Below are 26347 nucleotides of genomic sequence, written 5' to 3'. Positions count from 1 at the left end.
AATAATCTCCTCTTGTCCACACAGCACAGTTTCTGACCACACAACAGCAGAAACACCACATTACTGTCACCAAAACGATAAACTGTAACAGAAACGATGACAGCCTGCTATCCTTTTTCTCTTTCTGGACATGTCATAAGCATTCAGCACAATTTCGCATCAGAAACTAATTAATGAACTGTTAGCCAACACAATCCTGTGCAAAGAGTTGGTATTCTTGAATAAACCACCAGGGGATATATCCACAACTGAACTTTATTCCGCATAAAGTTAATGTCAGAGTTACGCGCTTTTGTCTCACATTCAACAAGACTTCTTCAGAAATGAAAAACACATCATTAACAGGATTTAAATAGACACTTACGAATTCATTAATTAACCAAACCAATCAAAGCTCAGCTAATCAACCACCTACCTTACCACAATTAACCAATAAATAATTAAAACACTTCAAATATATTTAAATAAAGAGTGTATCTTAAATAACTGTTTTATTCAACTATTATACCATTATTATAACATAATAAAAAGCATTTTAAAAACACTTATTGTAAAACCATACTGTCTACACTTCTAATTGTTTTAATTTCAAAACAGAATTGATAGAGCAACATTCATTAAGCCCTGGCAGATTCATACTTTTCAAAACGAGCTGCCATGTCATTTATTGGTTATTATCATTATTTATGGGTTATTCGAGAATATTGCCTCTTTGCACAATACTGTGTTTGCTATTGGCTTGTTCCTGCTACTAGTTTGTTTTTTGGTAATTAATGATCTATCTTCCCTTTCACTGTCAGTCTTCCCTCTCCTGGATCCTTAGCAATCTCTCTCTGACATACAGCGGGCCATAAAATGGAAACAAGACCTCTCTACTTTCTTTCCGTTCACTATAGTTGTGCCTCAAGCTTCAGTTCTTGTCCTACTAGTTTTCAAAATTTTCACAAACAGCCTTCACAAAGCCACCAAACTCACCTCCGATGCCCAGTACTCTGACAACGGCACCCTCATTTGCTCTGTCCCATGCCTCCCACTACTTCAGCAAATGACTGAAGACTCATTCTCTTCCACTGATGCATGGGTAAGAGACCACCAGCAATTAGTTCTTAATGCCAAGAAACAAGCTAATGCTTCTTATGTCTGAATCTCTATCGATTCATAAACTATCTTTTAACATTACCTCAGCAAACAATATCAAAATAGAAACCATAACTAATAAAAAATCTGCTAGGTGTTATAATAGGCCATAACCTAAAAATACAACTTACACACTACCCATTCCATTAAAACAAATCACCAAAAACTGGGCTTTCTATAGTGAAACAAACATCTCAGTGAGTCAACTAGAAGAACATTTACAGCTTCTTACTTTCTCTCATCTCTTCTGTACACATCACGCATATTAACTAATCTAAAGCCCACATTACAAAATAAACTTGAAGCTTGTTATAACAAAATAGCCAAATTTGGATTCAACTCACCTTAACACACACACTACTGCATAGTACTAAAGAACTTAAAATGGCAAGACTTACCTCATCAACTTACCTACTCCCAGCTGCTTACTGCCCGCAATAATTCTCAAACCAAACACCTGCCCCTCACTACAAAACATCCTGAAACACTTCACCACCAAGAAACCTGAGAGAGGACCTAGTCTGTGTCTAACTATAACAACTGATTGCTTCTATTGTCCTGGATAAAGTCATATCTAATACTTCTGTAGGCCTAGACGTTATGAACACATACTTCTCAAATAAGACTGAGAACATAAATGTCCTTTGTCTCTCATTTCTGTTTCTGGTTTTGTGCCTGAAATCTGGCAAGGGGCAAAACATTCTTATTTGCAAGGAGAGAGCTACCACTCATGTTGGTAACTAAGGTCTACCAGTTTAACCTGTAGCATTGGCAGATATTTTGACAGAACCAGTTTTAAGCCCTCTTGTTTGACTTTGACGTCACCCAATGTGGCTTCTGATCTGGTTGTTCTTGTTCCACTTATCTGTTAAATTTCTACACAGGTGTTAATAATGCCATTGACAGGAGTTACAGTGCATGCCATCTACCTTGATTTATACAAGGCATTTGATTCTGTACACACATCAGTCCATTACTGACAGCTTTACCTCAATGGGACTCAATAAATGTGTAGTGCTATAAAGCAGATTAATAACTCGCTGTCCTATTGCACTTGACTCTGTGTTAAAGACTGCCATTTTGAAACTAATATAATGGACAAGGGATGTCCACAAGGTTGTCTATTTGGCTCTTTCCTTTTTAATATTTTTTTCTGTTCATTTTCTCCAGTATAAATAATCCCAAGGTTAAGTTTGCCAATAATTCCAATGTTGGCAGTGGCACCATAGGTACTCCCCCTGTTAATGATGAGTATAATTTACAAAGAAATCACAGATTAAAAATTTCAATAGGCTTCGTTGCATTAAAAAAATCAGTATCAAGAAATCTAATGTCACACGTCTTGTTAATCTAACTCGAGCTTAACTGTATTCTGTTGATACTAAATTTTACTAACAGTTGAACAGTTGAATAGGGATCTTGGTATAATGATTTAAAAGATGCTAAATTTTGGGGCTAAAGTCATTATGGTAAGTCACAGATATTTTATTACTCCTATAACAAGCACGAAGCAAGTCCAAATAACAGGATAGCTGGATTCAAATGCAGTTAGTTTCCTTTATTTACACAATGAAAACGGAGATGGAAGAACTAAGGTTTAGCGCTTTCATCTAGGTAGCTAGACTTCTTCAGAACATAAACCATAGAAACTCTCACAGTTATATACACAAAAAAGCCCGCCTTTTACATCAATTATTCAATTATAGATGTCATTACTTTCAAAATTTAAAGGTAGAGGAGGTTTTTATACAATATTACAATTGTGTGTCTCAAGTATTAAAAACACATAGCTAAAATATTAAAAGCTGAACAACTGAATTTAAGAAATTCCTACATGGAACATGTGTCTCTAAACATAATATTCCATGTATCCTTTTTAAAAAAATACAATATACATATGTTGTCTTATGTATATATATCAAACAGTATGTATGAAAAAATACAGAAAAAAGCAGAGAACCAATGCTACTGGATATTCAGTCAACCCATTCCTTGTGTTATCTAAGCTATCGGTCTAAGACTAATGTACTATCCTACTAACATATAATCTATTAGGAATAAGAAAACCTGCAATAATTACACATATATAGAAAATTATAATGTTAAAGATAGATAGTCCGTCATTCTGTTAGAATAATCCTATTGGCTATAGACTATTGGATACTATTTCCTAACTAGGGGTTTAGTGGGAATAACTTCATTTAAACCAGGGGGTGTGGCTACGTCAAGTCGTAGCTGCCATTTAATCTCCTTTTCACTAACTATGGCTTTAATATTTCCCCCCCTAGGGTTAGGTGTTATCACCTCTAGTATAGCAAACTTAAATCCTACACATCCTTGGTTGTTGATAATATGACAGGACAAAGCATTATTAGTGTCCTGTTTGTTGATACAATATATATGGTCATATATTCTGTTTTTAAAAAAACGATCAGTCTTCCCTACATAATAGCTTTGACATGTGTCACATATAGCCAAATAAATCAGATGTTTCGTCAGGCAGTTCCCATGTCTGAATGTAATCCTGGTATGTGTAACATTGTTTAAAGTAATATTTGTGCCTTCAAATATATATCTACAGTAATTACAATGTCCACATTTTTTTGTCCCTATTTTTTTCACTTTATCCAATTTGTTATGATTGTATTTTATTTCTATAATTCTTTTCAGACTATTGCCTGCTTTATAAACAAATTGTGGTCTAAGAGGTACCTTATCTTTTATCATTAAATCACTTGTTAGTATATTCCAGTTTTTGGTAATAATATCCTTTACCTCATTTGTGTATTTTCCATATTTGACTATGCATGCTTTCTTATAATTATCACCATTAACATTTCTCTCTTTCTTATTTATTATACCAATTCCCAGAAGGGGTATATATTGTTTACCCCATTCTTGTGATACATATGTAGTGATGTCACTAATCATATCCACTGGATAACCTTTTTCTTTAAATAATCTCCCTATAAAGGACAATTCCTTTTCCATATTTTCCCTTACTGATGTAATTCTAGCCGCCCTTATACACTGTCCTTTGACTATATTACGTTTGACTTTATAAGAATGTGCACTTCCAAAATGTAAATATCCATTACTATATGTATCCTTCCTGTGGATTTTAGACTGGAAGGATTGCCCATCGTTGTATATATACACATCCAAATAATTAATACCCCTGCTGTCAAACTGGTATGTAAACTTAAGGTAGCTGGTCGTACCATTAATGTAGTCTATGAACCCAGTCAGATCTTCTAAATCACCAACCCATAATAGGAAGATGTCGTCAAGGTAACGGACATATGGTTTGATGTATTCCATCCATATGGAATTATGAATGAATTGCCCCTCCCAATCCAGGAGTACTAGATTGGCATACATGGGGGCACAAGCTGCCCCCATCGCCACACCGGTGTTTTGTCTGTAGTATTCTCCTTCAAAATAGATATAGTTATTATCAAGTATTATATCCATAAATGAAGTGAGTAATGAAATTTCCTCTTGGTCCAACCCACTATACTTACATAAGCTGTTAATAAAGCTATTAAGTCCTTCATTCTTGGGGATGCATGAGAAAAGATCCTGTATATCTATCGTCACAAATATAACATCAGGGCTCCATATATCAGGCTTAAATATTCCCAAAAATTCCCATGAATCCTTCATAATATGTTCTACTGTGTTGTATATATGCTTTAATCTACTATCTATAATTTTACCAAAATTGAAGGCTTTACTCAAACTCCCCGAAATAATGGGTCTAAAAGGGGGGTCAAGAGGATTTTTATGTACCTTTGGGATCCCGGTAATGGTTGCCAATATAGGAAATTCAACCCTTAGATATTTGTATAATTCTTCGTCTATTCTATTATCCAGCAGATATTCCTCCAGATAGGAATCAATTCTGCTGTGCGCTATATTTACTTGATTTAACGATGAAACCTCATATTGCGAGGAATTGTTTAATATCTCAAACATTTTGTTACTATATTTTTCTTGATCGTACAGTACTATTCCTCCCCCTTTATCTGCTGTCATGATCCTAATGTTATGTTCACAAAGTGTATCTAAGATGGAGTGAACCTGTTGAGATAACAAATAATCACTTTTTTTATACTTGTGCTTATTATATAATTTGTAAATTTCTTTATAGATCACATTTTCAAAGGCTTCTATTGTTTTAGCCATAGGGGGAGTAAAGGAACTCTTTTTTCTTAATGCACTTGTGTTAACTAAATGAGGTCTGCTGTCATGAAAGAACACCCCAAGATTTATTTTTCTGAGGAATAATTTCACCTCAACTAAAATATCAAGTAAATCCAAAGATTTATCTGGTATGTATTTCATGCCTTTAGTGAATATTTGCAGGAGATCAGACTTGACTTCGTAAGTAGTGTAATTATATATTTTCACCTCTCCTGTAGTAGAAGTAATATTATGAGTGGTCACCTCACCCACATGATGGTAACCATCAACTACATATACATCATTTAGAACATCATTTTCATGAGGTGAGAATGTCAAATCTCCTGCTATTTCCTGTATCTGTTCCTTTTGTACTGTCCTTTCCCCTTCCACTTTGCTGCTTGCCATTTGTTGTTCTCTCCTTCCTCTAAAAAAGTATCATCATATTTATCATTATGAAGGACATCTTGATTTCTGTTGTTAGTATTATACCATATACTCCCTCGCTCATATTGCTGCTTATCTCTCTCCATTTTCTTACACTTTCTCTCAAATATTTTCTTGCTGTTGTTCTCTGCATAATCATACTGTTTATAATATAATTTCTCCCATTGGGAAAATAAAATGTCTTGCCGTATTAAACTATCCATACTTTCAACCTCACTTAATAAAATACCCAATTTCAAGTCATTATTATTCACAATGAATTGCATAAACTGTTTACCAAAATCATTAAACATTGTGTTACACTGTTTTATATTGTCTACATTCATCTCAATACCTATGGGTTCTTTGAAGAAATGTAAACCCATAGGAACAATATCATTTTCCATACACTTACGCAGGTATAGGTTATCGACCTGTAAAGCTTTGATTTTGGTAAGTTTATTTCCAAAATCATGTATCATTTGTTTCAACAAAGTATAATACTTCTCGTCCTCTTTACGCTTAATTTCTACATTATTTCTTACACCAAAATCAAATGGCACTTTCATAAATGCCTCTACATTATAATTGTCCTGGGTATCGGACTTTCCCGGACAATGACACTGATGTACAGTACCTTTTTGTGTGGTCTGAACAGTCACACTGGTTTTGTCCTTAATAGCGTATGTTCTTTCTGGCGGATGTCGTTTCGGTTTAGCCCCCGAAATTAAGTATATATCCTCTCCTGCGTTTCCTACCGCTGCTGAAAAGTTAAGTGGGCTTAGTTGTCTGTCCATTGGTTGGTGCGCATCTTTCCTCGGCGTACAGCTCAACAAAAATGGAGACGAGGACCTCCTCTGTCCGTTAGGGATTTCCTCATCACTCGCTTGGCCAAAAGAGGAACGAGATGACGCCATCACGTTGTTGATTTTCGATTGGACAAGAACTTTAGAAGATCCGTTTTCATTGTGTAAATAAAGGAAACTAACTGCATTTGATTCCAGCTATCCTGTTATTTGGACTTGCTTCGTGCTTGTTATAGGAGTTGTATTGTTGTAATACAGGATAATTTCTTGTTTACAGATATTTTATTGTTAACAAGGACATTTTATGTACTGTTACATCCAAACCTCATAATGTGTTGCTCCTGTTATATAACACATTAGGAAGACCACATAGTGAATATGGAGCCACTTTGTGTTTTTGCAGCAGCCTGAGTGTGTACAAAAAATAACTACTAAAATTAATGTGCATGTCTTGTATGTTTCTTATGTCTACCAGGTAATTTGACGTTAAATGTACTCGGCTATCCATTCCCTAAATGTGACAATATTAGTCTATAAGTACCAGGGCGATGAAGTGTTACCATGCACACTTGCTATTCATTTTTATTAACTATTCGTGTCCTGCTAGGAATTCTGCTGCAGGCATGTATAGCTCATTAGTAAAGAAACACTCCTTTTGTATAAGCAGACTAAGACTGTGGAATGTGCTTCCTTTGGAAGTTTGGCAGGTGTCACTGAAAAGCCATCAAAACCTGCTTGGATAACTGTGCCAGGATAGCATGTTTGACCCACCCTTGACTGGTTATAACTGAACTGAAAACCTCTGAGAAAGTTCTGAGTCTTATAATTACATTATAAAAACAAAAATGCACTAAAACATGCTTTTTACATTGAGCAAACTATGTTCACTTTCATTCACTTGCATTTCTTTACTGTTTAGGTCTTCCTATCATACTCAGACCAATCATTAAGAGGCAGAGGAGAGCTGATCAGTATGGGGGAGGGAGTGACCCTGTGAAGGTTTTAGACGCTAAGATGACCTGAACCTGGAACTAAGTATTAATGTTCATGATGGATGGTTTAGATCCACCAAGATTTTCAGTTCTTGTCATTCATATTACAAGTGCTGGTGTGTTTTGTACAAATATTAAATAATAAGTGTATTCCATCTGTGACTGCATACAATGTGTTCCATTTGTGATTGCATGCAATGTGCTGCTTTTGTGATTGTATGTAATGTGCTGCTTTTGTGATTGTATGTAATGTGCTGCATTTGTGACTGCATACAATGTGTTCCATTTGTGATTGCATGCAATGTGCTGCTTTTGTGATTGTATGTAATGTGCTGCATTTGTAATTGTATGTAATGTGCTGCAATTGTGACTGCATACAGTGTGTTCTGTTCGTGATTGCATACAATGTGCTCCATTTGTGATTGCATACAATGTGCTGCATTTGTAATTGTATGTAATGTGCTGCATTTGTGATTGCATGCAATGTGCTCCATTTGTGATTGCATGCAATGTGCTGCTTTTGTGATTGTATGTAATGTGCTGCATTTGTGATTGCATGCAATGTGCTCCATTTGTGATTGTATGTAATGTGCTGCATTTGTGATTGCATGCAATGTGCTCCATTTGTGATTGCATGCAATGTGCTGCATTTGTGATTGTATGTAATGTGCTGCATTTGTGACTGCATACAGTGTGTTCTGTTCGTGATTGCATACAATGTGCTCCATTTGTGATTGTATGTAATGTGCTGCATTTGTAATTGTATGTAATGTGCTGCAATTGTGACTGCATACAATGTGTTCTGTTCGTGATTGCATACAATGTGCTCCATTTGTGATTGTATATAATGTGCTGCATTTGTGATTGCATACAATGTGCTGCTTTTGTGATTGCGTACAATGTGCTCCATTTGTGATTGCGTACAATGTGCTTTTGTTTAACATCTGTTACAAATATACTGCTTTTATTTATGCCACCATACTTACTGTGTCTATACATTTATTTTTTGACTTGTAATACACTGTTGCCATAATTCCCTGGTCATACTAACAAATTGTCCATGCTTTGAGGATACAGGGCACAGAAATCCAGGGAAGCCTAACGAATTCTCCCATTGTGAATGATGTGTGTAGAAGCCTTCATGAAGGATCAACCGAGTAAAATATTAAAGGGCTCTGAGAACTGATTTAAATTCTGGCAATATCAGTAACGCTTTTTTGGCAAATTTGATATGTAGTAGACGCCATTATTGCTAAGACTATAAGAATCATTACGTGAGAACTGAATCTGCATTTAATGTACAAGTACAACACAGGAGAATGAAGAATGCTGTTATTGTCTGTAGTCATCTGCATGTATGTGTCAGGCTATATTGTCCATGTCTCAGAGGGTTGGAGGGATCAGTGAGCCCCCTGCATCCCCAGACTTCCTTTACTTCTATATCCTAAATCTCCAGTCACACAACAGTGAGGAAATAAGCGGGTCAAAACAAATCCTACAGCAGTTTCGGACAAACTGCAATCCAGCTATGCCTACACTGCAGTTCTATAGCTGATGAGTGTAAGTTAGGACAGGTGGTGGTATCACACAGAATGGCCATTCATTTCTAATAAGGAAGCTGTCTCCAGTACTTACATGTCAAAAGGTAGTGAGGGGAGCAAAGCAGCACTATCCCCTTAATTTCCTATTTTTATTTTCTCTGAATTTAAGGCAGCACATACAAAATTATCTGGGAAGAGTAAAAGGGTCAGAGTATGTTGTCAACGTGTTAGACAGATGCTGTGATACAGACCTTCTGTGAGATGTAAAAGCATATTCTGAAATAACCTGAAAAATGGTTAGGTAGGTCATATTGAAAGAACAGAGATCTGTTAGACTGCACTTAGGGCACCATGTACTACAAAGGCTCACGGTAAGGATTTGGGTACAGTGGGTGAAAAGTAATGTTACTGCTGTAAGACAACTGCTTAGCATGCACAGCTGTGGCTAACCAGTTATACATAATACTGCAACTATGCTGACCCAGCTGTGAAGCAGCCAATGATCTCACATACTAAATACATAATAGAAATTACTGAAATCACAAATCAATGGATATTTTTTCATTAAGTCCACACATTTCATATTTACAATCATTTTTATAATGTTAGGTCATTTTTAAATCTTCTCATATTACATGCACGCCTGGTTATGTAATATGAAGTAAGGTATGCTGTCATAAGCTTATACTGTTTCTGCTGAGTTAGGTAGGGTAAAAAACAAAGCGCTGTGATATTTACCTGGAAAGCTTGTTGAACATGCTGACCAGTTTCATTGCCTCATATTCCTTCTGTTCTTCCGTCATCCCCTCCATAGGATTTGGCTGCTTTTCCTCTACACGCCCCGTCACTGGATTAATGCTGGAAGAAGGAAAAGTTTACCCTAAACCACAAATGCAAACTTGCCCATCACAGGTACAGTTTATTACATGATAAAGTATAGAAAATACAATAAATCATTTGAAAATACAGCACCAGTACTCAAATATCTTAAAAAAGTGTAAACAATTAATTTAAAGTATTTATCTGTGCTAAGATGGAACTGATGTGGTGTGGTATGCAAGTGTCTGTGAGCTCTGAGGAAGTGAACCAAAACTTGGCAAATGTATTTAATTTACAGAGGCGGAGACACATTTATACCAACTACTGCACAGGAAGGAACAAAAGTTGGAGGTGTCTCTATTTACATTAAAAACAAACATGTCAAGGCTGCTCCATCAGTATGACGCCCTTGAACTTCTCCACATCCAAATTACCTAAACAATCCCATGTCATATCCTCGAAAGCTGTAGGACCTCCTCTAAGAACCAGGAAAACCATAACACATACAATGTACTGAAGCCACTTCCCTTTCTACCCAAGAGCGACTTACTACCGCAATATAAACTGGGAATCATATGTGACCCCAAACATGCAGATCCAGAGATTCTTGGACTTTGCAAATACAAACACTATGGACCAGTTAGTCTCTATGTCCACTAGGGTGCAAACATCTTTGACTTGATTCTCACAAACATGGCGGAATGTTACAACTTCTGTAGTGTAATGTCCTTATTGGATAAATTAGACCATAAAGCTGTCTCCTCTGAAATACAGGTAAAATCTGGGACACTGGCTAACCCTGGAACTTTTAGGAATTACTCCACAGCAAACTTTATTACTACTAAGTGACACCCTGGCAAAATTTCAAGCCCCCCATCCAAACCCTAGAAACTCTGTACAATCATACAGACAGATGAATAGGCCAGCTGTACCTACTCAGAATAAGGGGAGGATCATCCAAAAAAAAAAACACACAAGTTGCCATTGTGGAATCCCAACATCTATAGGCTGTACAACAAAAGGAAGAAATTCATGGTAAAAATTAGGGTGTGCAATGTCTAGCCAGATAAAACAAAACCCTCATCAACTGAAGCAAGCAACTCAGGGCTAATAAAGTCTGCCAAAGCCAAATCTGAGTTAAAATTAGCTTACCAGACCAAGGACAATCACAAAGCTGTGCCCTCATAGGCAGTACACAATGTGCTGAATTAATTTTAAATGGCGTCACCTACATGGAGCCAGTAGATATAGCAAACCTCCTGGCCAACAAATTTAGCTCCAAATTTTATCCTACCCCAGCAGATGCCCCTCAGGAAATACCCACATCAATAACTCCTCCAGCTATCACTAGAGAGTAGTTAATCAAAGCATTCTCTAAGGCTGCATCAATGGGTCCCAATAATATCCCAGAAAATCTCCTTAAAAGCATGTAACATGAATATCAGGCCTACTGAAATCACTATTTAACCACAAACAGGCTTTGTGCCAAATGAATGTCAGACTGCAATTGTTACCTGCTGCCCAAGGGCAGGCCATTCACAGACCGTAGCAATTATCAACCCATAAGCCTGACTAGCCTAATTTGCAAAGCTATGCAGAGAATAAACACAGACATCCTAAATGATGACAGAGGTAACCTACAAACATTGGAATCAAACAAGTTTGGGTTTGTCAATGGCAGGCCTTGCCTACTCAATCCAGTGTATTTCTTTTAGAAGATCACCAAAGCAATGGATGTGAGCAAATGGTGTACACAGCCTACTTCAACCTAGCCAAGGCATCTGGCACAGCACTCCACTCAAGCAGTGTAGAAAAGCTCACGAAACAAGGTATAAACCCCTCTATCACCTGCTAGACAGGCAGATGCCTTACATATAAACTCTCCTATTCTAACGTCTTGGATCCTATCTCCACAAAAGGCCAGTTACTAGTGAGGTGCCTGAGGGTGCAGTCCTGGGGCTATTTATGTTTGGCATGCCCTTCTCTGAGGTCAAGAATAATGTCAAGAGCCAATGGCTAACAAAGTTAGCAGATGATTGCAAACTATCCCTTCAAAACACAAGTGTCCTCCTAGACTGCCTGACATAGACTAATAACTGGTAGCAGAGTCACTATCAAACTCAATGCCAAAATGCCAGAGTGCATCACAGTATCTTTAGGAAAGATGGCCACCTCAGAAAACTACAGCAATGACAATGCACCCCTAAGAGAAGACACTGTAATCAGGGATTTGGGCACATATGCAGACAGTGATTTGGCATTTGACCATTATGTGTTTAGTAGAATGAGGAAATCACTTTGTGTTGCACAACATGTAAGCAGGTATGGCATCTAGATCCAAACATGTCATCATTTCATTCTCTGCACTTATAAGAGCACTATAATGCACAATTCCCCCTTTGGTGTGTACCTGCCCAGGCATATGCAAGTAATGGAGTCTCCATAGAGATGCCTCACAAAAAGACTACATGGTGTGGAAAACAGTTCCTGTATGGACCACCTAAAAGTCTTGCCCTTATATTCAGTCTCCTACAGGGTGCTGAGAGGCGACCTACACCTAGCCTACAAAACATCTTCCAATCCACCCTTAGTGGAACTGTTGCACATTCATATGAATATAAAGGGAGAACAGGTCAATTCCAGCATAAAAGTTCCATAAGATAAGAAGGACCAAAGTTGTGCTGGGTGAAATAGACCATGATAAAGGTATTATAGGTGATGCTACAAAAAAACAGCTAATCAGTGCAGTATGTGAAAAAACAGCATAATCCAATAGTATCTAGACACCTCAGTAAGTAACCAGCTGGCAGAGTTCTGCACCATTTTTAACAGAACAAGCTTAGCATCTTGGCCTCAACTAAAGAGCATTGTAGCAGATCAGATGTGAAGGGACCACAGCATGCACAGCTATGTAAAAGCCAGTGTGCAGAATAAGATGCTTAATGTTTTTCAGTCACTAGCAAAAGTCCAGCTTGTTCCTATTGTGGATAACACAGGGTGACAAACTTGGGGCTGAAGAATTATGCATGGTAGCATGGATGGACATTGCAGTCATCTTGTGGGATTCAGCTTCAGCTGATTGGCAATCAGCCAGTTGTGGATTCAAGTCTAAAACAAGGTGATTTATAGCTGCCATTGAGTCTGGAGGAAAACAGAGGCAAAGCTTTGTATCTTCAGAAAAAGAGTGGACATTTAAATCCCTGCTTTGAATAATGTTCCCTAGTGGGAGCGTGCAAATGATAAACAACAATGGCCCCCAGAGTGGAACCCTGCTGCACCCTTTAAATTATGTGTTAGGCAGAGGATGAATAAACTCCCGACACAACCCCCAGAGTATGACCAGTCAGACTGAACAATGCACTGTCTGCATTATGTGTGATTGTTACTGCCACTTGACCAACATGGAGTTTCTAGACAGCTTCCCCCCAAGATCAGTTTCTCCCTTCAGCTATGAAACCAACATGGTGGTGATTGGGGAAGTCAGATAGCTAACTGTCCAGAGACTCCTTGCTGGTCTAATGGCAGTGACACCTGCATGGAATGCAGGGAAGTGGGGGTGCTGGGCTGAATCCCCAGACAATGGTCAGTGGTTTTTCCTGTTCAGTTGTTAATACAATAGCAGATTAATGCCTTAAGCAGCATTCTGCCATCACCCAGAATGATGCCTCAATACAAACAGAAAATGACTGACTTTAACAATTGGCTTAGTTTCTGGTGTCATTCCAGGAGGATCCAGTACCTGACAGCCTGGGAAGATATGACTGACAGACCACGATGTTTTGCCAGAGATGGCCTACATCTATCTCACCTGGGCTTCAGGCTTCTGGCAAAGGCTCTTGCATCCCCTATAGTGCCTTTTTTTGGAAAAGTGATGAGGTTAAAACTACCAACATAAAAATTTCAACAAAACACAAATTAAAGGTCATGCTGCTAAATGCTAGGAGTCTAAACATGAAACTGCACTCATTGCAAGCATTCATAACCCTGGAAAATACTGACATCTGTCCAGTCACAAAAACCTGGTTCAAAGCTATGGCGAGCACCCCAGCATTACCTGGTTACTCATCCTATCATACATTCAGACCCCAAACTGTGGGCAGTAAAGTGAAAGGAGGTGGAGTTTCAATATACATTAAAGACATACACACCTCCAAGCTGGTCAGACAGTATGACACACAGGAGACACTTATTCAAATCATAGCTAGCTACAGGCCCCCAAATCTGACTTAAGATGCCCAATCTGCCAATTTGAACCTGTTTGAATCTCCTGTTCGAATCTATCAAGATTCAACCCTTTACCCTGATCTTGGTTGACTTTAACTTCCCAAACATAGATTGGAAAAACTACTCATGCCAGAACTCAAATGCCCAGAGATTCCTTGGTTTTGTCAATGCAAATGCCTTGGAACAACTAGTCGATACCCCCACAGGAGGTGATGATGTCTTGGACTTGGTACTAACCAACATGAGTAACCACTGCAGCATCCCTATAGTATCATCCTCCCTGGTAAGATCCGACCATAAAGTGGTCACTTTCGAAGTCACCATCTCCCCCAACCCCCCTCTAGCTAGGATCAGACATAAAAACTTCTCCAAAGCTGATTACAGCCTCCTAAGGAATGGTATAAACAGCTTCACAGCCCCCTCTCCCTCTGTAGGAACTGGCACCAATATCCAAAACTACACCAAAGCACTATACAAGCATTTATATAGATGCATGGAATCAGGAATACCCAACAGGACTAAATCATCCTCCACTAGGAAGAGTAAACCTGTCTGGTGGGCATCTGCAATAAATAAACTCGATAATAAAAGGAAAAAAAATGCTGTCCAAGACCAAGAAGGAGCAGGTTCCAAATTGGAAGCAATGTCTCCTTAGCCTGAACAAGCAAATAAGAGCACTAGTGAAATCCTCCAAAGCAAACTTCGAGTCCAAATTGGCCACATCTACTGGAAACAATCGTAAGGCCTTCTTCACATATATCTGCAACCTCAAAGGAACCACCCAGATCTGTTCAGAACTGGTGGTCAAGGATACCACATATACAAATGCCGTAGCTATAGCAAACTTTCTGGCTGACAGATACAGCAAAAACATTACCCCTCTATCCCCCGATAAGTAAATCAGGACATCCCCAGTACCTGTCCCCTTCTCCTTATATCTAGGGAACAGGTCATCACTGCTCTCTCAAAGGCAAAATAATACAGCCTCCGTGGGACCCGACAACATCCCAGGGTGCATCCTAAGTGAACTCAGGCAGGAACTTGCAGTGCCATTAGGCATCCTATTCAACCAAAGCCTGAGTACTGGCTTCATCCCATCTAAGTGGAGGACAGCCACTGTTATCCCGTTACACAAAGGTGGAGCATCCACCGATCCAGAAAATTATAGATCCATCAGCCTAACTAGCCTGATCTGCAAGGCCATGGAACGGATTATCATGGACCTCGTTAACAAGGATATTGCCAACCTCCAAACACTTGATCCTATACAGTTTGGCTTTGTCAAGGGGAGAACATGACTGCTACATTTTATCGACTTCTTTGAGACAGTCACCAAAGCCATGGACGAGGGGAAGATGCTGCACACCGCCTACCTTGACCTGGCCAAAGCATTTGACAATATTCCCCACCCAGGCATAATAGATAAACTCTCTCAACTAGTCATCAATCCATATGTTATCAGATAGGTAGCAAACTGTCTCACTGATAGAATCCATCTAATCAAAATAGGTAAAGCCACCTCAAGCAGCAGACCCATAACAAGCAGCGTATCCCAGGGTTCGGTCTTGGGACCTCTGTTATTTGGGATATACTTTTCTGAGGTGCAGGTCAAAACCAGTGGGCTATTGCTAACCAAGTTTGCAGATGACTGCAAGCTGGGTACTGTCATCAATTCTCCTAGTGATGTGGACATCGTCCAAGAGGGTCTCACTCAGACAAATGACTGGTGCCAGAAACATGGCCTCAAGCTGAATACCAAAAAATGCATCATCATCCCCTTTGGGGAGAGTAACGCACTCACAAATTATTACATTAATAACAATGTCCTAAGTACGCAATCAGTTGTGAGGAATTTGGGCACCCAGGTTGATAGCAACCTGACTTTTGACCACCAAGTTGCTTCTGCTGTACGGAAAGCCTTCTACATGGCCCACCTTATAAGTAAGGGTATCTCTTCCAGAGACAAGGAGGTCATAACATCCTTGTATTCTTCCCTTATAAGGCCCATTATTAAGTACAATGCCCCTTTCGGCATATACCTCGCAAAGCACATGCAGCGCTGGAGAGACCACAGAGGTTCCTCACCAGGAGAATCCAGGGCCTCAAACATCTACCATACACAGATAGGCTAAAAGCCCTATCCCTCAGTTTCATACAGACTTCTCAGAGATGACTTCTGTCTGGCATACAAGGCGATCACTGACCCCACCTTGATGGGAGTGCTGCATATCCGCAGGTCAAGCTCCACTCCAGTAACCCACACGCACGACCTCAACGTGGAGTGCAACAACCAACAGGACTTGTTGGTGGGACAGATGTGTGTCCTAGAGACTCCCCCATCTATGGAATAGACTCCCTCTCCATATCAAGCAGAGTACCTCTTTACCCCTTTTTAAGCGCAACCTGGATAACTGGATGGGAAACAGAAAATATACCCCTAGGATTCCACCCATGTCTCTGCTGGATAGGGGCATCGGATGCTGACTTGTCGAAACATGGGCTAAACTCTTGGCTAGGCTTATAACGGCCTCAGGGACAATAACCTAGTAACCTCCTATGATCCTATGGATGTTTGTGTGTTCAAAACTCACCACCACGGTAGTTTCCAAGTGGAAAAGAGAAACTGCTCTTGGGGGGAAATTGGGGGAAAGGCAGATACCTAACTGTCCAGAGACTCCTTGTTGACATAGTGGAGTGACAACTTCACAGAATACGGGGGGGGCCTGGGTTTAATCTGCAGACAATGGTCAGTATTTTGCTTTCCTGTTCAGTTATTTCTTTTTCACAGAACATAAGCGTCTTGCTCAGTAGTCATAATATTATTTTTATCTGTGGTGTTTTTGTTTGGTGCTGCCTGATATTTGACTTAAATTCTGAAGAATTAATAACAAAGTAGATGTTTAAGTAACTGAGCCGGTGAAAGACATACACAACGCAGATGAATATTCTGAACTCCAGTAAACCCACTATATGTCAACATGACAGTTTCTATTCATGCTCACTGATGTATTCATGAGATTTTGGACAATTTGTACAGTCCTTTTCACTTAGCACTTAGAGTATGGGTAACTGGGACTCTATGGCCTCTTTTCAGTCTGATGAGAAATGCTCCACGAAAAGAAAAGGAGACAAACACACATACAAAAAACACTGTAAATAGAATGGTGTACAACAAAAAGTATGGCATTTTAATAACTGGAATTGAGACTTACACAAGAGTAAATAAATAAAATGGTCTAGAAGATATCCATGACTTTTTAGATGGATGCAGTGTAGTAGCATATTTGTTGTGTGGGATGAAGTAGTAGGTTGATTAAGGAGGAATTAGGTAGGCTAGGGGGTGGAAAATGAATAGGGATGTAAAAGGTGAGAGTTAAAAAAAGAGGAGTCAGAGTCTGGAATGTTATAAGAGTTTTGGCTAGGCTTTAGTAGACAGCAGTGAAGTTCACGTTCAAGTGTTGCAGGATCATGCCCAGGCAGAGGCTATATGAGTTTTTAGGTTGTGTAGAAAGGTGGATCACTTGGCTACCCCTCTTATGTTAGGGGAATTAGGTTCTAAAGTTTAGCTACATTGCAGCAGTAAAGGGAGACACCAAAGTGATTGTTTAGTTTTATGGTGAGGATATGATTTTGGTATAGAGATGTAAATTGTTTACATGGTTAGTACTTAATTAGCAAGTTTAATTTTTCAGGGCGTATTCTAGAAATGTTTGGAATGTTTAAGGCCGTTTTTAGTTAGTAAAATGTAAGAACATTCTAGAGTTGCAACCACTGGGTTTGCTGGAGTACTAGGCTGTGGTGTGTTTTGCTGGGATGATTTGTTGTATATTTGACATGTTGTAACATTTACTAAATTTGTGCAGGAGTGTATTTTGGTCGTTGGTGACATGAGGGGAAGCCTGTAGAAGAGTGAAGGAGGGTTTGTGCAGACTTTTTTTTCTTCGATGTTATAGATAAAGGGTTACTTTCAGGTGTTTTATGCAAAACATTACCTTTGTTAGGTTTGGTATTAAAAATAATTTTAGCATACTATATGATGAACTGCTGGGTTAACAAGTAAAAGAATGCAGAACAATAAAGGCAAGGCTTGATTAAAAACAAAAAACAGTTTTTTCACTAGTCTTTGATATAATGTGGTAAACTGATGATTACTCCAAAAAGTATTATTTACTGGAGCTGTTCGAGTACTGCTTTGTTCACAGAGGAAGCAGTGATCTGAGAAAGATTTTGTGTGGACATGGGGGAAAGTAAAAAAGATAATATATATATACATATATATATATATATATATATATATATATATATATATATATTTTTTTTTTAAATACAAAGTGGGAGTCTTTCAGGTGTTTTTCTGTATTGGAGAAGGTGAGTTGAGATAGATCTTCAAGTTTGGAAGTTGAGGAGGTAGAGCAACTAGGGGTGGAATCACTGGCACAGTGTGCAATACCAGCAGTGATATTCCAATCATTTATGAAGATATTAAAAAGTAAGGGCCCTAGAATAACGCCTTGAAGAATGACTCTTGAGATGGTAAGAAAGTTAGAAGCGTCATTTCATATTACTAACTGGTGGCAGCTAGAAAGATAACTTCTAAACAGGCTTAAGCTTAGAATGCTAAGGCCCAGGTTGGAGAGCCTCGTAAGTACACGTTCATAAGAGACAACGTCACATGGTTTATTCGTAAGTACACGTTCATGAGAGACAACGTCACATGGTTTATTCGTAAGTACACGTTCATGAGAGACAACGTCACATGGTTTATTCGTAAGTACACGTTCATGAGAGACAATGTCACATGGTTTATAGAAGACTGAGTAAGTGAGGAGGTTCTGATTCCAGTGGCTATATACAGTGTTTAAAGAGGACAGGAGGGCTGAATCAGTACTGTGACCTGGCTGAAAACTCAACACAATCTATGTCCTCCTCTTACAATCTGCTATCACTTATGTAGGACAGATTGTATCCTTTTAAAAAGATTGTAATACAGGGTACTAATACACCAAGGCTTAATGATGACCTAAAATAACAAATAAATGATAGAGATAATGCTTGGAAAATTTGGAAATCAGACTCACATAACTGAACAAACACAAAACAGATGAGGTAAGAATTAAAATCAATACCTTTAAAGACCATTAAATTACAAAACTACAGCAGATTAGTTTTGGTTGTCCAAAACTACTCTGGCAAGCATTCAAAGCTATTGCAAATAGCAAGGTATTTCCCAAAAAAATCTCAATAAAGGTATTCCTTAGTGACACACTTAATACATTTACACACATAGCCAGTCCCTCCCAGCCAATGATTTGTTATTTAATTATACCCATCCTGCACCACTGCATCAACAACTAAAATATCCACCATTCTACCGCCTGTCCGTAAATAAGAGACACATCAAAAAAAAGGTAAGCAGAATAGACAGAACATCTGATCCAATATTACACACTATTACGACGAGGCTATGAGGTGTTGTGTAGACCTCTGACATGTTTTCAACGTGTCACTGATCACTACCGAGTCACTACCCTATATCTTCAAATGTGTTCATATTTCCTCTACTTAAGACCAGCACACCTTCCTCTGCAGCTGGCTACAGGCCTAGTATTGTAAATCTGTCCATCAGCAAAACACTTGAGAAGTTAGCATATGATCAACTAGTATACATCCAGAAATATGATATTATGTCTTAGAAACAGCATGACTTTAAACCTAATTATACAAATATTGCAGCTTTATGCTCATTCATTAAAGACATACTGCAGGCTGGAGACGTACTATTCACAGGGGGTATTTTTCTTGAACTTTAAAAGAACTTTCAAAACAGCTGACCATAATATACTAAATAAAATGGCTTCCCTGATGAGGTCTTATTACTGTTGAAAGACTACTTTACTGACAGATCCCTTCAGGGGGGAGGGGGACACCAATGATTTAGGAGCTGGCAACATCAAAAAAGGGGTATGTTAAGGGTCAGTACTTGGTCCTCTGCTGTTTTTTCTCTTCATTACTGACCACAACTGGAATTTCCTATTAGTTAACTATCTTCTGCATGAAGGTGATATTATATTCACCAATGCGTGTCAAAACATAGGGGATATCACTATGACATCGTACAATGACTTTGAGCGGACATGGAATTAACTTACCAACATCATCATATTCCAAGTTCCATTCTTTACTAAATATTTATTTAGTTAAACAAGCAGAATGTATCCGTTACCCATCAGGTCACATCACTTAAGTCAGCTTTAACATCCGTTATCCATCAGGTCACATCACTTAAGTCAGCTTTAACATCCGTTACCCATCAGGTCACATCACTTAAGTCAGCTTTAACTTCCGTTACCCATCAGGTCATATCACTTAAGTCAGCTTTAACATCCGTTATCCATCAGGTCACATCACTTAAGTCAGCTTTAACATCCGTTACCCATCAGGTCACATCACTTAAGTCAGCTTTGACATCCATTACCCATCAGGTCACATCACTTAGGTCAGCTTTGACATCCGTTACCCATCAGGTCACATCACTTAAGTCAGCTTTGACATTCGTTACCCATCAGGTCACAACACTTAAGCCAGCTTTGACATCTGTTACCCATCAGGTCACATCAATTAAGTCAGCTGTGACATCTGTTGCCCATCAGGTCACATCACTTAAGTCAGCTTTAACATCCATTACCCATCAGGTCACATCACTTAAGTCAGCTTTAACTCTTCTCCACTCTAACTCAACCGCTAAGATTCTTTGCTTCTTTACAAATCTAATTTATTCTACTCTAATGGTTTAAATGTTTTGAAACCTTTCTTCATATATGATTTCTCCTAAGCACTACTCTGTCAGTGTACTGCTTTACTGTCATTTACATTTTATTACAAGCTTGTTTGTTTTGTATATTGACCACAAGCATTGTCACCTCACAGTAAGACGCTGTCCGGTTCGATTCTCAGCTAGAGCGTCTTGTGCATGGAGACATGCGTGAATGGGCATACCTTCGTTGAAGGTTGTGCGTCAGGGCTGGTAACTTGGCACGTAAAAATCAACTACCAATCATTAGCGGACCGGAGTTCCGCTGTGGCGACCCCTAACAGGGAAAAGCCGAAAGACGCAACAACCACAAGATGAGAATGAAAGTGATCAGTTGTTTACCCAAGTAAACAAAATCTGACTAACTAAATAAACACATAAAAATAAACATACCATAAACACAGCTAAGACAACAGTCATGGTATTTGGCAGAAACAGAAGGTCAAAGCAATATCAGTTAATTCTAGGATCTGTTGACCGCCTTGTTCCAGGCAGAGATCTTCAGATATAGTAAGAAATCACCCTAGATCAAAGTCTATCGTCCTCCCCACATACTTATACATGGACATAAATGAAGTTCTAACAACTACAAATGTTACTGAGTTAAGCACACTTCGTCTGGAACAATGAGACCAATAACCTTGAATGTACAACTTTCTGGACTGGAATATGGCCAGTCCATAATCTCATTACTTTCGGCTCAAAATACTGCTCTTAAAGAAACATCTGAGAATAGGTACTGAGATTAATTTATCTGGCCACTCCTAGACACCACCATTGTAAGGAAAGACAACTTGTATACTGCTAAGAGCCAGAGCTTCCTTCCTTCTAAACACAACTTCAAACTGATAAAAGAAAGACACTGCTGACCACTACGCAGAAAACTCACATACCATGCATCATGGTAGTAGTACAGCTGCTCAGACCAGCACTTGAATTAGATTTGACTACAACAGCATTCACAAAAATTGTAACAGCATACGGAGATAACATCCTACAATAAAAGATGCCAATAAACTGCAGCTGTTTAAGAAAAATCTAAATAGCATCTTACACATGAAGAATAAATGCAATTGTTTCTGGGTCACAGGTTACTAAACTAAATGCGATTTTAAACATAAGGTACCTTAACATCATTATCTGAATGCATGTTTCATTATTAAGTGTTAAAGCCTCTGCATTGCTGACTGAATACATTTTTTGTAAATATTGTATGTAACTGTAAATAATGCATGCTGGGTGCAACTGTAGCTCTTACAGGCCTACAAGCTCGATACCATAAGCATAAGAATGAGCACATACCAGAGGTACACGACGACTGGTAATAAACATAACTACTGGAGGCAGGCCTAGCCCTAGCAAAAATGCAGCAAGTACTGTTTGTCAAATATTACGATAAAATCTGCATCGACAACCTTTACGATACTAATGTTTGTTGTTGTACTGTACTACAAACTGCACTTCAAGAGCTGTAGTGTAATAAAACATGCTTGCCGAAGATAGAAGCAAAACCCTTGTAGATGACTTAGTGCTGTATCCCTGAATGTGTTTCTTCAAGCACAATTGCCACCTTCAGTCTGTTAAATTTATCCACTACTGCTTCTGAAATATTTACTTACTACTGATGTATGTTAGGTCCAGTCTGCTTTCTTTCTTGCATAGTTGTAAAGTTAGCACTTTGTAATGACTCACAAAATGTATTGTTACTGCCTGAACAATCGAGGCTTTGTAATGGTTCTGTGAACACGTTCGGTATCTACATGTTTTGTAGCATCTATATAGCGCAGGTCATGGCTGAAAATGGTCCATGAACCACTTCACTTAGCTCATTAACAAATTCAAAATGTTATGGTGGAAATATTTGGTTCAGAAAAATTTGGTGTTGTCAATGGAATGAACAAATAGTTAATGCATATTATTTAGTATAGCACTGGAATAAGTTAAAAGTTAAGTTTAAAAATGCTGTGTTGCCTTGCTCAACATTGCATTTCATGTCATGATTACCTCAGAGAAATACCGTCAAATGCCTGAAACAAAAAGTAAGAGATGAAGAGATGTACTCATTTAAGAACTGTAAAAAAAAATGTTTTGAAGGTTTTGGGAATTACTGAGAAGAACAGGGAGGAAGGAACTATTTGGACATCAGGACCACTACAGATCTCCACCAGAGTTTCATCTGGCTTTGTCCTGCCCAGCCATAGTTCACCATCTACCACCATTAAAATTGGAAAATGTGACATACATTTATTCACTGGGGAAAGCAGATGGAAAAAATAGACAAAGTAGTCATAAGAGCATTACGGGTCCATTGGAAAAGGTGTGATGAGGTTTAACACAAAAAGCAGAAAAAATGACAAATGGTAGAATACACAGATTGTTGTACAAACAGGAAGTGGGTAAAAGTGCTATAAAAGTGTATTTTTAGTTTTCTGTTCAAGTGTGGTGGTCATATGAGAATGTCATAAGATTTTAGTTTTTGTTCTTTTTGAATGCATACCCTGGTTTACTGCAATTTTTAATAAACTAATAGGTTCATAGGTAGGTACTAGGCTATTGGCCCTAAGGCCTATATAAGCCTAGCCAAAAAATGTACCCTGGCTTTCGCCACCCAAGAAAATTATTTTCTTGTGCCCTTGTCGAGCAGAACTGTAAAAAAAAAAAATGCTTTGAAGGTTTTGGGAATTACTGAGAACAGGGAGGCAGGAACTATGTGGACATCAGGACCAGCTCACTTAGCTCATTAACAAATTCAAAATGTTATGGGGGAAATATTTGGTTCAGAAAAATTTGGTCATTTGCACTTGACATAAAATGCAATGTTTACAGAAAGTGTCATGGGATGTTTTACATCCACGTTAGCTACCACCGATTCAAGTAGATGGTACCTCAGTTTAATGACCCTTCCAAAGGATGGCTCATTCTGGAATGCAGCACTTCCTTTATGCTGCAAAAGAAAAATGAATCCAAGCACCCAGTGTGGGAATACAATCCAGTCTCCTGATCTTCCAGCATCAAAAGTGTGTATGCTACCTTTTAAGTCACTGACATACATCCCACCATGGTTATAATTTCAGAAATTAGGTTCTCTGCCCTATCTCTGATTGCATCATAGTGACTTCTTCACTATTGTCAAAGAAAAATGCCTTAGGAGAACGATGTTTGTTTAGCAATGAATACATTTCTATACAATTTCTGGTTGTGTCTTTGTGGTTATAATGCTTGCAACACTGAAACATGTAACTTGATTAATGGTATGAAGGTTTCAAGTGCAACTGTCAAGTTTGGGTTCATGTAAGTCTACAATAAGTGTCACATCATACGGATTATGCCAGAAGCATGTCAACGCTGGGCTTAGGTTTATACCCCAGGCAAACCTCACAACTGTCAATAATGTTTCAAGATCAAAATGCATGAGGGGATTTTGTTTCCTTTGCCAGAAAATATGTTTTTTTTGCTGTTTGTCCCAGAAGCATGTCTTAACAGAAGATATAGGTTCTTTAAAACATTTTGCTTGTCTTCCCTGGTCATGTACTCTGAATATATGAAGAACTCCTTCTCAAAATGCTAATTTTTAAGGACTAGAAATCTGAAATAACAATGTTCACAGCTAGTGAAATTAAGAGTCACTGGCTGTTCATAAACATTGCTGTTTTGTCATTTTTCATGTATGAGACTATTCGGTACTTTTCCGTTATTGGGGCAACAGTTCTAACGTGCCTGGGCAATGTCAATTTCTGTGACGCTTGGCTGTATCTTCTTGCAAGACTTGACTGCCATGAATGCCAGGGGATACATTGGTACTTTTTCAGATATCCCAAGTCAGGCATTTCTGTAAGGAAAATAGACATTTTACGGCTCAAACCATACATACAAAGGCAAAAGACTGGACTCCACTTATTTTACCTGCTTATATTGTTTTGTTGTATATAAGGTGTCTTTGTTGCAACTGTTTCATGTAACCGAGCACATATTTTTGTCTTAAAATCTCAGGACACTTGCCCATCCCACCTCACCGACACCACTACTGAAATTGGGATTTGGGACTGTACTGCAAAAAAGAGGGATATGACATAACATTACATACACAGAGCGGCTTGTCATCTGCTACAATGTGGTATCATCACATTCAACAATGATATAAGGAATAGGCAAATGTGGTACTGAAGAAATGGCTTAAATAATTTCTTTACAAAAAAAAAAAAAATCACATGAATAACAGAAAAAATTTCGTGTGGCTGGCGGAACTCTGACTGAGCTCTTAACAATGGCCCACAAACAGGGTCACTTATTTGTTCGTATTACAAGGTGACCAGATAGCAGACCCTTACAATTAGTGATTCAGTAATTTGTGTAACCTTAATCACTTTACCAGGAAGATCAGTAAACCTTGGGGGAACGATGCTACTTTTTAAGTGTCCAAACCCTACTGTTATGCCTGCTAGTTAGCAGCTGACATTTGAAAGGTATATTCCCCTGTCATTTTCTGGGATAGGAGTGTAACCACACTATGCCCATCCAAAGTCCCAAATGTGCTGATTTTGCTGCTATTTTCGTCAAGCTTATCATCAGTCCTTGAAGGGTTAGAGCGCCTCGCAAACTTTTCTACGAGACAAATATTTTTCTGCAAGAACATATACAAGACAGTAATGTAAACAAAAGGTGGGACTTCTGCTGTGCGATCACTGCGTGCACATGCTAGCACGTTAGAATTGTTGTCCCGATAACGGAAAAGTACCGACTATTGTTGTTCTTTTTAAAGATGTCTTACGCAAAAGCCGTTTTCTCAGTTGAAATTCTTTATGTTTTATCACACTTAAATTTCCTATTTTTGCTGTTATTTTCAGTCTCTTTTTCCATCTCCAGATCTGGAAGCCCTGCTACTTGATGTATCAATTGTCAACATCTTTGCTACCACAGTCCATCTGTCTGTTCGTCCATCTGAGTTTACAGCTACAGGTGTCTACCCATTTTTCTCCATAGTGTATTGGTGTGCAGTATCAATCACAGCTGATTCACAGAGTTCTGTCACAAAAAAATCTCTGTATCTGAAACTAACTCTTTCGCAAATATCTTCAGATATTTTGCTTTCCTCTATTATTTTACATTGTTCACTCACGTTTGGACAGTCCTTATCCCAGTGACAGGTGCTCTGACATGCAGCACATTTGGTTCTCCTAACACATTTATCTAGTTGATGTACCCAGTAATGGCAGCCTCACCAAGCTCTGTGTAACATGGAGTGCATGATGCCCTGATGTATAATGGTATATAGGTTCACATGTGTTTACTAGGCTAATAACCACAAGGGTGATTTGTGCATCCCAAATCCCTGACAAGTTCAGATACCCTTGATAAGTGTAAGCAAGAGCTAGGGAGATGAACCATTTACAAGCAGGGGCCTGGGAG

General features: G+C 38.6%; 1 protein-coding gene across 1 annotated transcript in view; it reads right to left on the bottom strand.

Annotated features, from left to right (window-relative positions):
- The window catches only part of LOC122811013 (synembryn-A-like), a 1010573-nt gene that overhangs the window by 68720 nt on the left and 915506 nt on the right, over positions 1–26347 (bottom strand). Inside the window, exon 9 of the mRNA XM_044082526.1 lies at positions 9826–9945. Within this exon, the coding sequence (XP_043938461.1) occupies positions 9826–9945 (120 nt within the window). The remainder of the gene's footprint in view (positions 1–9825; positions 9946–26347) is intronic.

The sequence above is a fragment of the Protopterus annectens genome, chromosome 9.part0 (assembly GCF_019279795.1).
Source record: "Protopterus annectens isolate FY-2018-M chromosome 9.part0, PAN1.0, whole genome shotgun sequence".
NCBI lineage: Eukaryota > Metazoa > Chordata > Ceratodontiformes > Protopteridae > Protopterus > Protopterus annectens.
This window is presented reverse-complemented; position numbering and strand designations above follow the sequence as displayed.